Below are 14,731 nucleotides of genomic sequence, written 5' to 3'. Positions count from 1 at the left end.
TTAAACTTTATCGAACTGCGCATGCAAGTGACGTGAGCCCACGTTGGGCTATGCGCGTTTACTGATAAAATCCCCTTTGTAATTGCAGTGTAAACAGCCAGTTGCAAAAAAATCAGATGACAAAAAAATCTGATTTGAGCCACTTTGGCTTGCAGTGTAAACCTAGTAAAAAAAAAAAAAAGGTATATTTTCATGCTACATACATGGCTGTAGAGCTTGCCAAAGTAAAAGCTTTCCGATTTGCAATGGTGGTTAACTGGGTTGTCTTGTTTTTCATCTGACTGTTTCCTGTCGTTGTTTCCTGTCAAGCAGTCGGTTTGCGCACATGTGTTGTCATGTTCAGGTGTTTATATGAATCATTGCACTTGCGTCGATGCTCATACTGGTACAATGTTGGACAGGAGTCAAAAACAATTTAAAGTGTGTGTAAGCAATATCACTTTTAAAACAGCAATGACGCCAGAATTGACAATGCACATTTGCTCATGTAGGTTTTAAAGAATACAGACAATGAGCCCTTTACAGATTCCTTTGATCATGTTTGGTGTGTGATGTAACTTAATCCTGCAAATAGTTACATGGTAAATGGTGATATTTCACATACATACAGATCAACCCCAGAGATTGTTCTAGATGCATTTTGAAGTCCTCTGAGTTTTTAATATCTGCAAGTTCAGACTTTAAAGGCTTATTTAGCATATCAAATGCACCCACAACACACTTCGCTGCAGTATTTGTGTGTAAATGGAAATCTCCTACTTAGATGCACATGCTTTCCCAACACCTGGCAGGAAATGAGCAATACTTACCTTTGAGGTTGTTGATACTAAACTTCAAACACTGCCTAATGGAAACCACTGCAAAAACAGACCTCTTTGAACAAGTGCTTGTCAGGTGATAGATGGCATGCTGTATTTCCCAGTTTTTAAAAATATTGTTTTACAGTTAAACCATAGACATTCATCACTTGTGGTGTGGGCTAAATCCACTGTTTGTGACATTATAAATAGCATTTACTGACCCTAATATAAGTTCTCCTTACAAAAAAGGGAGGTATCGTCCGTTATTCCAGATCAAGAGATTTACGCATGCAAACAAAGGGGTGTGGAGGAAGACTTCTCAAGGGAGTCAGAGCTTTTCATCCTCTTCTTCCAGTGGCTCAGAGAGATGCAACCGCATTACATATGGTGCGTTCCATTTGGACGGGGAAGTCGGAACTTCCAAGTTCCTATTCGCAGGTTCCAACTGGAACGCCCATCGAGGTTAGACTTCCTACTCGGAAAGTCGGAACATACTCACCACCCCTGAGTTGGCTTTAAAGGCCTACTGAAACCCACTACTACCGACCACACAGTCTGATAGTTTATATATCAATGATGAAATCTTAACATTGCAACACATGCCAATACGGCCGAGTTAACTTATAAAGTGCAATTTTAAATTTCCCGCTAAACTTCCGGTTGAAAACGCCTTTGGATGATGACGTATGCGCGTGACGTAGCCAGTGAAACAGGAGTATCGGTAGCCCATTGAAGCCAATACAAAAAGCTCTGTTTTCATCTCAAAATTCCACAGTATTCTGGACATCTGTGTTGGTGAATCTTTTGCAATTTGTTTAATGAACAATGGCGACTGCAAAGAAGAAAGTTGTAGGTGGGATCGGTGTATTAGCGGCTGGCTGTAGCAACACAACAAGGAGGACTTACTTGGATAGCAGACGTGCTAGCCAACGCTAGCCGCCAACCGCATCTGTGATCGGGTGAAGTCCTTCGTCGCGCCATCGATCGCTGGAACGCAGGTGAGCACGGGTGTTGATGAGCAGATGAGGGCTGGCTGGCATAGGTGGAGCGCTAATGTTTTATCATAGCTCTGTGAGGTCCGGTTGCTAAGTTGCTAAGTTAGCTTCAGCGTCGTTAGCAACAGCATTGTTAAGCTTTGCCAGGCTGAGAATTATTAACCGTGTAGTTACATGTACATGGTTTAATAGTATTGTTGATCTTCTGTCTATTCTTCCAGTCAGGGATTTATTTATTTTGTTTCTATCTGCATTTGAGCCAGATGCTATCACGTTAGCTCAGTAGCTAAAGAGGTTCGCCGATGTATTGTCGTGGAGATAAAAGTCACTGTGAATGTCCATTTCGCGTTCTCGACTCTCATTTTCAAGAGGATATAGTATCCAAGGTGGTTTAAAATACAAATTCGTGATCCACAATAGAAAAAGGAGAGAGTGTGGAATCCAATGAGCCAGCTTGTACCTAAATTACGGTCAGAGCGAAAAAAGATATGTTTTGCACTGCATTCTAGTACGTCACTCTAACGTTCCTCATCCACAAATCTTTCATCCTCGCTCAAATTAATGGGGTAATCGTTGCTTTCTCGGTCCGAAACGCTCTAGCTGCGTTGAAAACAATAGGAGAATATGAGGAAGCGAACAACTGACTACGTCACGCTACTTCCGGTAGGGGCAAGGCTTTTTTTTATCAGAGACCAAATGTTGCGAACTTTATCGTCGTTGTTCTATACTAAATCCTTTCAGCAAAAATATGGCAATATCGCAAAATGATCAAGTATGACACATAGAATGGATCTGCTATCCCTGTATAAATAAAAACAAATCATTTCAGTAGGCCTTTAAATATGGCTGCTTTGAATGTAAACAATAACATAAGCTTCTGTGATATCCATGATCAGCACTTCTGATTAGTTTTTGTCGCTCTAAATCAGCCATATACGATGGATGGATGGGCGTTTAAACGTGGTAACATTACTGTGTAAAGCACATTTATTTCATGTGGTATATACGTTTTACATCACGTGCAATACAATAGCGTCTGTGTTTCCTCTTCATCCATCATGTTTGAAGGTAGTAGAGAGTGCATATTTTCCCATTCATTGTTTATATTCAGACAAGCAAAGAGCAAGAATAGCTTTCCTGGTTGTGGCCATCTTGATTTCCGACCTTGTTTAAAGATTCTGCAACGTCTCAAGGTTGCTGAGTTGACCAATTACAAGTTAAATAATGCTTGTTTTCAGAATAAAATACTTATTTCCATTTTAAAAGTCCGGATAATTTAGCCAAATCTTAATTCAGGATTATAAAGTAAAATTATCCATCAATACAGCTAGATCATTTCACAATTTTTTAGTATTTTTCCCCCCTAAAATACAGTCTTTTTTATCTTATATTTTAACAGTTCTTTTTGCAGTGTTCAAGGCTCCAGTTACTTCAATTCAAATATTCCACTTTATAGGGAAAATATTATATTTTGTGTGTTCGCCATATAAATAAAACAAGGTTTTTTTAATAAGAGCATAAAACATAAAACTTTTTTTTTTTTAAACAATAAAAACTTACAATTAACGGAAAGATCTGAAGTTGTTCTTGCAATTTAGCCCATTTGGATACCCGAGACCTTTAGTCTGGTGTATTTTAAATTTTTTTAAAACTATCATTGTTCAAATAAATGGTAAATGGGTTATACTTGTATAGCGCTTTTCTACCTTCAAGGTACTCAAAGCGCTGTGACACTATTTCCACATTCACCCATTCATACACACATTCACACACAGATGGCGGGAGCTGCCATGCAAGGCGTTAACCTCGACTCATCAGGAGCAAGGGTGAAGTGTCTTGCTCAAGGACACAACGGACGTGACTAGGTTGGTAGAAGCTGGGGATCGAGCCAGGAACCCTCAGGTTGCTGGCACGGCCACTCTCTCAACTGCACCACACCGTCCCCAAATGAATAATAATGAACCAAAATCAATGTTGCTATGAATTATTTACCTATTTAAAGGCCTACTGAAATGAATTTATTTTATTTAAACGGGAATAGCAGATCCATTCTATGTGTCATACTTGATCATTTCGCGATATTGCCGTATTTTTGCTGAAAGGATTTAGTAGAGAAAATTGACGATAAAGTTCGCAACTTTTGCTCGCTGATAAAAAAAAGCCTTGCCTGTACCGGAAGTAGCGTGACGTCACAGGAGCTAGTATTCCTCACAATTTACCCGTTGTTTACAATGGAGCGAGAGATTCGGAGCGACAAAGCGACGATTACCCCATTAATTTGAGCGAGGATGAAAGATTCGTAGATGAGGAACGTTACAGTGAAGGACTCGAGAGGCAGTGATGGACGTATCTGTTTTCGCTCTGACCGTAACTTAGGTACAAGCTGGCTCATTGGATTCCACACTCTCTCCTTTTTCTATTGTGGATCACGGATTTGTATTTTAAACCACCTCGGATACTATATCCTCTTGAAAATGAGAGTCGAGCACGCGAAATGGACATTTAAAGTGACTTTTATCTTCACGACAATACATCGGTGACAGACTTAGCTACTGAGCTAACGTGATAGCATCGTTCTCAAATGAAGATAGAAACAAAATAAATAAACCCCTGACTGGAAGGATAGACAGAAGATCAACAATACTATTAAACCATGTACATGTAACTACACTGTTAAAAATTCTCAGCCTGGTAAGGCTTAACAATGCTGTTGCTAACGACGCTAAGGCTAATTTAGCAACTTAGCAACCGGACCTCACAGAACTATGATAAAAACATTAGCGCTCCACCTACGCCAGCCAGCCCTCATCTTCCCATCAACAGCCGTGCTCACCTGCGTTCCAGCGATCGACGGCGCAACGAAGGACTTCATCCGTGGGTTTGGCGGCAAGCATCGGCTAGGCGTAGTAAGTAGTCCTTGTTGTGTTGCTGTAAGTATTGTACTTAGCCACTAATACACCGATCGATCCCACCTACAACGTTCTTCTTTGCAGCCTCCATTGTTCATTAAACAAATTGCAAAAGATTCACCAACACAGATGTCCAGAATACTGTGGAATTTTGTCGAAGAAAACGAGGTTTTTGTATCGGGTCGATGAGGTACAACCACTTCCGTGGATTTTGTGGCGTCACGCGCATAAATCATATCCAAAGGAGTTTTTCAACCGGAAGTGTGGCGGGAATTTTAAAATTGCACTTTATAAGTTAACCCGGCCGTATTGGCATGTGTTTCAATGTTAAGATTTCATCATTGATATATAAACTATCAGACTGTGTGGTCGGTAGTAGTGGGTTTCAGTAGGCCTTTAAGGCTCTAATTGCTTCACATCAAATATTACAATTTAGGGGCAGGGGGGAGATATTGCATATTTCCTGTTTTTTGTCATCAAAAAATTGGGTTTTCCTTGACAAAAACAATAATAATGTATGACTTGGTTTTAACACTTTAAAGTTAAAGTGTAGTGAGATTATCCTCTTTGGGGTCCCCGAGACCATCAGCATTCACTAAAATGGAGGAAAGCCCTAATGTTTACAATGAATATTGTATTAGTTTTGAAAATAAAACATTTCAAAAGGGGCCATTTTGATTTCCGACCTCGTAACTGGAACGTGCATAGCTCTGCTATGACGTCAGTCTCAGCTCCAACTTCCGAATTCCGGGGTAAATGGAGCGCTCTAATAGACCCGCCTCAAAAGAAGTTGCTCAAACTTTGGACATGTTAGCAAACAACAGATACTAAGGAGGAAGAAAGATTTTGAGCTTTCACTTTCGCTTATACCGTACGGTCGGTATGAAGGAAAATTGGTGGTTTTGAAACAGTTACTTTTTATTACCGGGGTATACCTTAAAACTGTTAACCAGCCCATACCCAGTCGACACTGAATGTAATGTAATTGACACTTAGAAAACAGCAATCTGTTGGTCTGACTCTAGGTTTTCTTTCTCTCCCTCATTTTGCAGGGCTGAATGTGTCTTTAAGACTCTTGCCACTTCACTACCAGTGGGCATTATGTTGAAGCCAATCTAAACACCCCATTTCTACCTGTGCCCTCCCTTTCCCTAAAGCCCCAACTTCACAATGACCAGTCTCAAGCGTTCCCAGACGGAACGATCCGTTGGGGGCTCAGTCCCGGCTACCGATGAGTTCTATACTCGCCGTTTGCGTCTTCCCAATGGAGGTGCTCCTCCACCCCGCAGCGAGAGCGCTCATATTTCCTCTTCTTCCACCACCGGCACCAACCCCGCTGTCCCCAAGATGGGAGTTCGGGCTCGTGTGGCTGACTGGCCCCCGAGAAAAGATGGGGGAGGGGGAGGTGTTTGGCATATTACAGTGGAAACTGACTCACCCAGTTCCAACACAACCAGCTCCTCTGGAAGTGGTGGAAGTGGAGACCGAGAAAGACTTGGGGGAGGTGGTGGTAGTGGTGGCGGTGGCAGTGGTGGAGGCGTCTCAGCAGTCACAGCCCACAGCAATTTGTCAGCCAAGCTGGGCCATCTCATCAGCCCCCAGGACTCATCCATGCTCCGCAATATCCAGAACACACTGAAGAACAAGATGCAAATGAAGGGAAAGGACAATCGTTTTTTGTCACCTGATGGCTACCTTGGTTCACCTCGTAAAGGTATGAGACGCATCCGACAGCGAAGTAACAGCGATATAACAATTAGTGAACTGGACGGTGATGGTAATGAGGGCTGGTCTTTCTCTGGGTGGACTCCCATGCACCGAGAGTACGGCAGCACTTCATCAATAGACAAACATGGTGTGTCAGGGGAGAGTTTTTTTGACATGCTCAAAGGATACCAGTCGTCCGAGGCCCCCGATCAAAGAAGTCCAGCCCCAGAAAGGTTAACCGAGCTGCTGACTGTGGCCCCTGTGAAACAGACTGCCCTGGATTTGCCTGATGGACCCATGGGACCAGCCAGAGGTAGTCCTGCAAGTCGGCTTAAGGAAAGAGAGAAGCACTTGAAAAGGAGGTCCAAGTCTGAGACGGGTGGAGAGTCAATATTCCGCAAGTTGCGTAGTGTAAAAGTAGAAGGTGACACATCGAGAGCTGGGTCAGATGCTGAGGATGGTGGGAAAGGGGACGAGAGTGTGCCCCCTCCTAAACCTTGGATGTGCCAAAAGGGCTTCGCCCATTTTGATATTCATTCGTTACTCTTTGACCTCAATGAGGTCATCCAAAGCCGCCAGTCGGGAGCCAAACGCAAAAACACCACTACCGGTGCCTCGGCTGCCGCTGCCGCTTCCGCCACGTCGTCCCTCTCCTCCAGTCAGAGCGTAGTGTATGGCTCGCCATGCGGCTCGCAGGAGGAGCTGAGTAAAGAAGGGCTAGGTGGACATGGTGCCAACCCGGCTTTGGACCCGGGCGACGACAAGAGCAACGACCTGGTGCTCAGTTGCCCGTGTTTCAGGAACGAGATTGGTGGAGAGGGTGAGAGGAACATCGCCCCAGCGAAACAGGTTAGTTTGGTGCAAGATTATATTTATGTTTTTCTTCCCTATTAAAAAATGACTAGGATAACATGTTGGGGAAGGGGTACGATCAAATAAACTCTGCTTCTTCCTTCTCCTTTTCAAATATTTTCAAATATGCAAGTGATGTAACTTTTCTTCAAGCATAGTCAAAATAAACAATATTAGGGATGTGTCGATTACTCGGCCACGGATCAGTAACGGATGGTTTTCCTGAAAAATTAGATGATCACCAATGCCAATTAATGTCTTTAAATGCTGATCACAAACACCGATCCCCTCTGGCTGACACTATTTCTTTTCAGACCCTGGCTGACAAGCGGCTAAAAGCTAATTATATGTCTCCATACACAGTGCAGAGCCACTCCCCAAAACGTATATTAATCACTTCCAATGCGGCAAATAAATTGCATTTCTTAAATTGAGTATCTTAAGTATTATCACTGGAGGACAAGGCTAAACATTTTACACACCGAGACCAAGCCAGTAACAGTTATGCTAATAGCTAAGCTAACCAATAAGATTGTCATGGCCAAGGTCATATCTTGTTTTGTGTTTATCGTTTTCCGATGTTTAAAGTATATGTCTGCTCTTTCCTTTGTTTACGTTCTGGTTGCAAGGTGCGCTGATAATACACATTAGTTTCTGTTTATTATATTAATTAGTGTCCCCACCTGCTGCCACCACTAATCATACCTCGTTATATACACGTCTTGCCGTTTGCTCCGTGCAGGGCCATTGTTCGCCTAATGCGACACTAACATATTGTTTAGGTTCCATGTTAGCTTAGTGCTACCTGCCATTCGATGCTAGGCTAAGTATAATCAAAGTTTTTTGCCTTGGGCTTTAAGTGCACTTTCCAAGCCGCACGTCTCCTATTTTGTGGTCTTTTTGCTTTGAGCTAAAGAAGTAGAGACTCTTCTTACCTGCACACAACTTTCTGCCTGTCCTTCCGCATCCTGGGAACATGACCGTCGTTACAATGCGACCCGAACACAACAAAGATAGCTTGAAACAGCATCTAGAAATAATTGTTTAGTAAAGATTAAGAAGTTTAAATGGAAGTACGTTACAGCAGATAAAAACAGGAAATTAACGAGTAGATTAATGAGAGTTAGAGAGAGGATAATATGACAACAACTGTTGGTTTGTCAGCATTGTCAGTCAGTACATGACACATAGGTGGGGGACAAATCGATCCATATAGTGGTAGTACCAATATACCAAAGGTAGTATCCGTATAGGCTCAATACAAAAGTGATTAGATTTATATTTTCACTCTCAAAATAATTTTTTGTCGTTTTTCTTAACGTTTACAAACTTTGAGAATAATTCCCTGCAGACTGTGAGGGCATAAAACAAAGGATTTAAAATAGTGTAGTAGATAGTAGTTTTTGTTTGACTTGTTTTGCTCAAACAATTGTATGTAATAAAATAAAAATAAGCAACTGGTTTAAATATTGTGTTGATATTGTTACACTGTCAATAGCACTCCCCATAAATAATTGGATAAGTGTACAGTTTATACATGTGATCGGAATGTGTATCGGACGATCTCAGGCATGGATGATCTGAATTGAAACCATGATCGGAACATCCCTAGACAAGACCATTTACTTTAGATTACCTCAACATTCACAGGCAAGCTAAAGCTATTTTCAGTTCACAACCACAGGAAATAACTTTCAATTTACATTGTCATTTGTGAAATATCTGTGACAATATGGTTGAATGACTTGCTTGTGTCTTGACACCTTTAGCAAGGCAGCATTGGAAGTGGTGGGAGCTCAAGCAACTCTACCAGTAGTCCAGAAGAAGGTCCTTTTGAGGGTACTCTCACTACTCATTTTACAAACGCTGGCGTGGCAGTCTTGGAAGCCCCAAAGGACGGCCCAAGTCAACATGCTGAACGGTCCAAACGATATATTGTGGAACATGTTGACCTCGGAGCCTATTACTACAGAAAGCACTTTTACCTCCGAGGTTAGCAAAATTTGATTATAATCAATTGTTGGTCAGTTTGCTTACTTTTGCCCTCACATGGTCTATTCCCTAGAACACTGGAACTACCTGGGGGTGGACGAGAACTTGGGCCCAGTGGCAGTGAGTCTCAGGAGGGAGAAGGTGGAGGAACACAAGGAACACGGCCAGCAGTACAACTACAGGGTCATTTTCAGAACGAGTGAGGTAAACTGATAGATGCAGGTTGCTTTTCTTTGACCTAAATTACATTAGATAAGCTTTATATTGTTGTTTCTCTAAATATGCTCAAGGATGAAAAATATTTTTAAGGATCACTCAACCTTTTTATTTTACTCAACCGTAATAAGTATATCATGTTTTTGAGCATTCAATCCTTTGGTTGTGTGCTTCTCAGGCCTCTACACCAAGGGTGTCCAAACTTTTTCAATTGAGGGCTGCACACTGAAAAATCAGAGCATGCGGGGGCCATTTGAATATTTTTCATTTTCAAAACCAAAACAATATATATATATATATTTTTTACTTTTAGGGCTCCCCTCAAGTTTAGTCCCAGAGACCCTGATGGGTTTCAGTCCTAAAAATGTGTGTGCGTGCGTGTGTGTATATATATATATAGATGTGTGTGTTGGTGTGTTTGCGTGTGTCTGTGCGTGTATAAGTATATGTGTGAATATGTATATGTGTCAGCAACGTTCCCTTTAAGGTGCGCGCCTGCGTAATTGCGCACTGCTCACGCGTCCTCTGCGCACCGCAAATTAATGCTGCGCAGAAAATCAAAAATCCCATCTGAACCTTAAACAAAAAAACACATTACAATTTATTCTGTATAATTTTGCAATGCAACTCTGTGAGTGACAAGTGACAACAAGAGTGGTCCCAATGAATAAAACAATCTTTGTCAACACAGTTCAATTATCGTCTGTTGAGACACTTTACGGACAGGAATTCCATCAATCACTTTATTGAGCAAAACTGTTTGTAACCACACCAAAAACAGGAGTAAAAATACTTTTTATCTATAAAAACTGGTAATTTTCTGCCATACAAACCAGGCTTAAACCAATGTTGTCATCCGTCGCTTCAACAGAAGCCGCTCGCTCTGTCTCACCTGCACCAACACACGCACTGATGGCACTTAGCCAGTGCTGCGTTCATGGCCACACAAAAAGTCGGACAACCCCAACGCCACACAATGTGTAAATGCCAGGTTGTAGCACTCTGACTCCACAATCAGATGTGTGCTTATTTTACTGCCATTTATTAAGAATGTTAATCTAAGGATATTTTTCATGAAATATTGTCACTAGAGTTCATAAATGCTAATAAAAAGCTGTATTTTACAGACAGAAAGTTACAGGAACTAAATGTAATCTCTGAAAGGGGTAACATTTATTTTAAAGGCAGGACCCGCAGCCGGACATACAATACTAGCACATAGGTCATGAATAATAAATGATAAATGGGTTGTACTTGTATAGCGCTTTTCTACCTTCAAGGTACTCAAAGCGCTTTGACAGTATTTCCACATTTACCCATTCACACACACATTCACACACTGATGGCGGGAGCTGCCATGCAAGGCGCTACCAGCAGCCATCAGAGGCAAAGGGTGAAGTGTCTTGCCCAAGGACACAACGGACGTGACTAGGAAGGTAGAAGGTGGGAATTGAACCCCAGTAACCAGCAACACTCCGATTGCTGGCACAGCCACTCTACCAACTTCGCCACGCCATGAAAAACATGTTTTTTTGTTATTGTCATTGTAAGAGGGCAAAATCACTTATATCAGAAAATTATTTTAATAAAACATTTAGATTGTTATGATGTCAGGTTTGGGACAGGTGTGACACTGGTGTGGCCACAGTGTGCACGTCTGATGTTGCTCACATGTGCTCCACTGAATGCTCAGAGAGTTTGTGCGTTTGTTCACACACACGAAAAATTAGAGGGAACATTGTGTGTCAGGGTTTCCCCTAAACTGCTAAGATACCTGTAGCGGTGGGGACGCGGTTACCATGATGTCATTGAGTAATATGCATAATTTGCTATGAAGATATGATTTTCGTTATAAAGGCTCAAAAAATGTATACAAACATTTAAAAAAAATGTTTATTAATTAGTATTAACATATATATTTTTTATCGTTTTGCCATATTTTCAATTGCTTTAAGTACTGTAAGTCAATATTTCATAACACCATTGATTTGAATTCATTTGTGTTTTTTGAGCAATGACAGTTTAAAAAAAATAAATCGCAATAAAATAGTTGGATATCCAAAAGGGCCCCCCACCCATAAAAAGATGTCATATTTTTTAATTTTTTAAACTTTTAACACTTTAGTTCTTCAATTTCAGATCTATCTGTCGATTATAAGTTTTTATGCATTTTTATGGTTTTGTTTGTTTTAAGACAACCTTGTTTATTATATGGCAAACACTCAAAATATGCAATATTTACCCCAAATTTTCCTTTAAAGTGGAATATTTGATGTGAAGTAATTGGAGCCTTAAATAGGTCAATAATTCATAACAACATTGATTTTGATTCATTATTATTTTTGAGTACTGACAGCTTTAAAGAAAAAAACAGCCGGTTTGTGATATTCGAGTCAACACTGCAATTTATTTCGTTACATTTCACCTGTTTGCTCTTTTATTCCACTTTTTAATAATATTATTAGACTGTACGACGGGCTGTAAAAAAATAGCTGTGGGCCGCACTTTGGACACCCTTGCTCTCGAGTATGCTATTTATATTAGCCAACACTACTTTGTAGCTTTAGAATTGCAGTATGTATTTAGCGGTCTATAGTTCGCCGTGAGAGATAATAGACACACAGGAGCCATAGAGCTTGTCCCCGTTCCCTAGGACAAACACCCACCCACCATCTTTCTCAGCCTTCATCTGTGATCGACTGAGCTGTGCCATTTCGCAGCTGAAGACAAAAATAGTGCCAAAGGTATTTGCGTGGAAGAGGAAAAAGCCTTGCTTTCATTTGGAAGCACGCTCTGAATAATAGCCCTACAGATCTCCAGGGAAGACGTACAATCCATGTGCTATGTGTTCTTCCATTTTCTTCACTCATGATGTCTCCCTCTTGTCGCTCTAATTGCTATTTTCAGCGCTGGGAGCAGGGTCGCTATAGATGTAGTCTTGTCTGTGGGGGAGTGAGTGGGATGCACTAATGTTGAAGAGCCTTGGACCCTGTGTCCACTGAGGTGAGGTATTGTCCTCTCTTCACTTAGAGTGCTTCTCGACTTAAAACTCAGGGATGGGGGCTATAGAGGAGGCCAGAACACATGACATGAACTCCTAAGATATCCTTTTTGGCCAGACTGATAATTTTTTTGGAGTCTTTTGAATGATGCCACAATGTGCCCTATTACATCTGTGTTTTTCGTTGTTTGGTTTGTCAAGTTTAGAGTCAAGTTAATCGATTGATTTGATTAGAAAAAAGTTTTGATTTATATTCTGCCTCTTCGATTAATCGTTTAATGAGTGTAACTAAAACAAGTTGTTCACTTCTGGACAACACAGAGTGCCCAGAACGTTAAATATGTGGACATAGTTCCCGCACGGCCGCTGCAATAGTGTACATGAGAGCGGTGTTGGTTTGTGGGGGCCGTGGTATGTGTTAGGGCTGCCGCTATCAATTATTTTAGTAATTGAGTAATCTTTCGATTGGTTTGTTAGATTAATCGAGTAATCGGATAAAACACACTTTATAGCCTCAATGTTAAAGTTTTTATTTTAAATACCGTAATTTCAGGACTATAAGCCGCACCTGACTATAAGCCGTACCAGCTAAATTTAGGGGAAAATACAGATTGCTCCATATATAAGCCGCACCCGACTATAAGCCGCAGGGTTTTGATGTGTAATTACCGTAGTATATAGGGGTTCCTGCTACCACGGAGGGGATTGTCGGGACAGAGATGACTGTTTGGGAACGCAAAGCGTCCCATTTATTAACGATAAATCTTTCAATCATTCAATCAAACTTTCACATCTTTGACATGGCGAACAGCATTCGTGCAGAGTACAAATAATACAACGGTGCAAAGTAATACAAAGTGCTCGCCTGTACGTTATCAAAATAACCAGCCTACCGGTATATGAAAAGTCAGTCTTTAATCATTTTGTCATCGTCTTCCTCCTGCGTACTAAAACCACCGAAATCCTCTTCGTCGGTGTCAGAGAAGAACAGGCCGTAAATAAGCCGCACCGTTGTATAAGCCGCAGGGACCAGAACGAGGGGAAAAGGTAGCGGCTTATAGTCCGGAAATTACGGTAGTTGAAATAAACTCATATTTCTGTTTACCATAACCGTCATTTCTTTCTTCGAATAAACACATGTCATCAATATTGAAATGGGGGAGAGAAAAAAGGAACATGTGTTGAATTGTATTTCTGGACTGTATATGTCAGAAATCCAATAAACAAATATATATTGAAATTTCCCTTTGAGCGTGTAGGATTGATGAAAATGAAATGATTTGTGTGCCGCCACACAAATCACAGCACCCACACACGTGCGGAAACTTTGTCCGTGTATTTGAAGTTCCGGGCACTCCACGCGGTCCAGATTTTTTACATTTGTATTAACTACTATATACAATTTAATTAGCAAACGATTAATCGAGGCAGCAAAATAGAAATCTGAGATTTTTTCTATCCATTAATTGTTTTCCTGAAAATAAATTCACACATATTAAAAGTGCAAATTCAATGTTGACCTTTTGCATTTATTAGAAAACAAGAATAAAGGTTCTGGCAAGCAAAAAAGGGTCATTTTCAGAATGAGTGAGGTAAACTAATAGATGCAGGTTGCTTTTCTTTGACCTAAATTACATTAGATAAGCTTTATATTGTTGTTTCTCTAAATATGCTCAAGGATGCAAAATCTTTTTATGGATCACACAACCTTTTTATTTTATTTAACAGTAATCAGTATATCATGTTTTTGAGCATTCAATCTTTTGGTTGTGTGCTCCTCAGGCCTCTACACCAAGGGTGTCCAATCTTTTTCAATTGAGAGCCGCACACTGAAAAATCAGAGCATGCGGGGGCCATTTGAATATTTATCATTTTCAAAACCAATACAATATATATATTTTTATTTTATTTTAGGGTTCCCCTCAAGTTTAGTCCCAGAGACCCTGATGGGTTTCAGTCATAACAATGTGTGTGCGTGCGTGTGTATATATATAGATGTGTGTTTGTGTGGGTGTGTGCGCGTGTGGGTGTGGGTGTTTGTGTGCGTGCATATGTGTGTTTATGTATAGTGTGAATATGTATATGTGTCAGGATTTCTCCTCAACTGCTAAGATACTTGTGGCGGTGGGGACATGGTTACCATGATGTCATCGAGTAATTTGCTATATGATTTTCGTTATAAAGGCTCCAAAAATGTATACAAACCCCACCCATAAAAAGACATCATATTGATTGATGAAAATGACAAAAATCTGTTTG

The 14,731-nt window shown here is 40.8% G+C and overlaps 1 protein-coding gene across 5 annotated transcripts in view; it reads left to right on the top strand.

Annotated features, from left to right (window-relative positions):
- sipa1l1 (signal-induced proliferation-associated 1 like 1) overlaps positions 1-14,731 on the top strand; it is a 209,612-nt gene that overhangs the window by 108,707 nt on the left and 86,174 nt on the right. For 4 of the 5 annotated variants that reach the window (XM_062034436.1, XM_062034438.1, XM_062034435.1 and 1 more), the window contains exons 3-5: positions 5,757-7,260; positions 9,033-9,255; positions 9,329-9,459. In XM_062034436.1, coding sequence (XP_061890420.1) covers positions 5,875-7,260; positions 9,033-9,255; positions 9,329-9,459 — 1,740 coding nt within the window. In that variant the 5' untranslated portion in view covers positions 5,757-5,874. The remainder of the gene's footprint in view (positions 1-5,756; positions 7,261-9,032; positions 9,256-9,328; positions 9,460-14,731) is intronic. The other variant, XM_062034437.1, reaches the window with a different exon arrangement.

Source organism: Entelurus aequoreus, linkage group LG23 (assembly GCF_033978785.1).
Source record: "Entelurus aequoreus isolate RoL-2023_Sb linkage group LG23, RoL_Eaeq_v1.1, whole genome shotgun sequence".
Classification (NCBI taxonomy): domain Eukaryota; kingdom Metazoa; phylum Chordata; class Actinopteri; order Syngnathiformes; family Syngnathidae; genus Entelurus; species Entelurus aequoreus.
The sequence above is the reverse complement of the archived record's forward strand: the minus strand, read 5'-3'. Positions and strand labels throughout refer to the sequence as shown.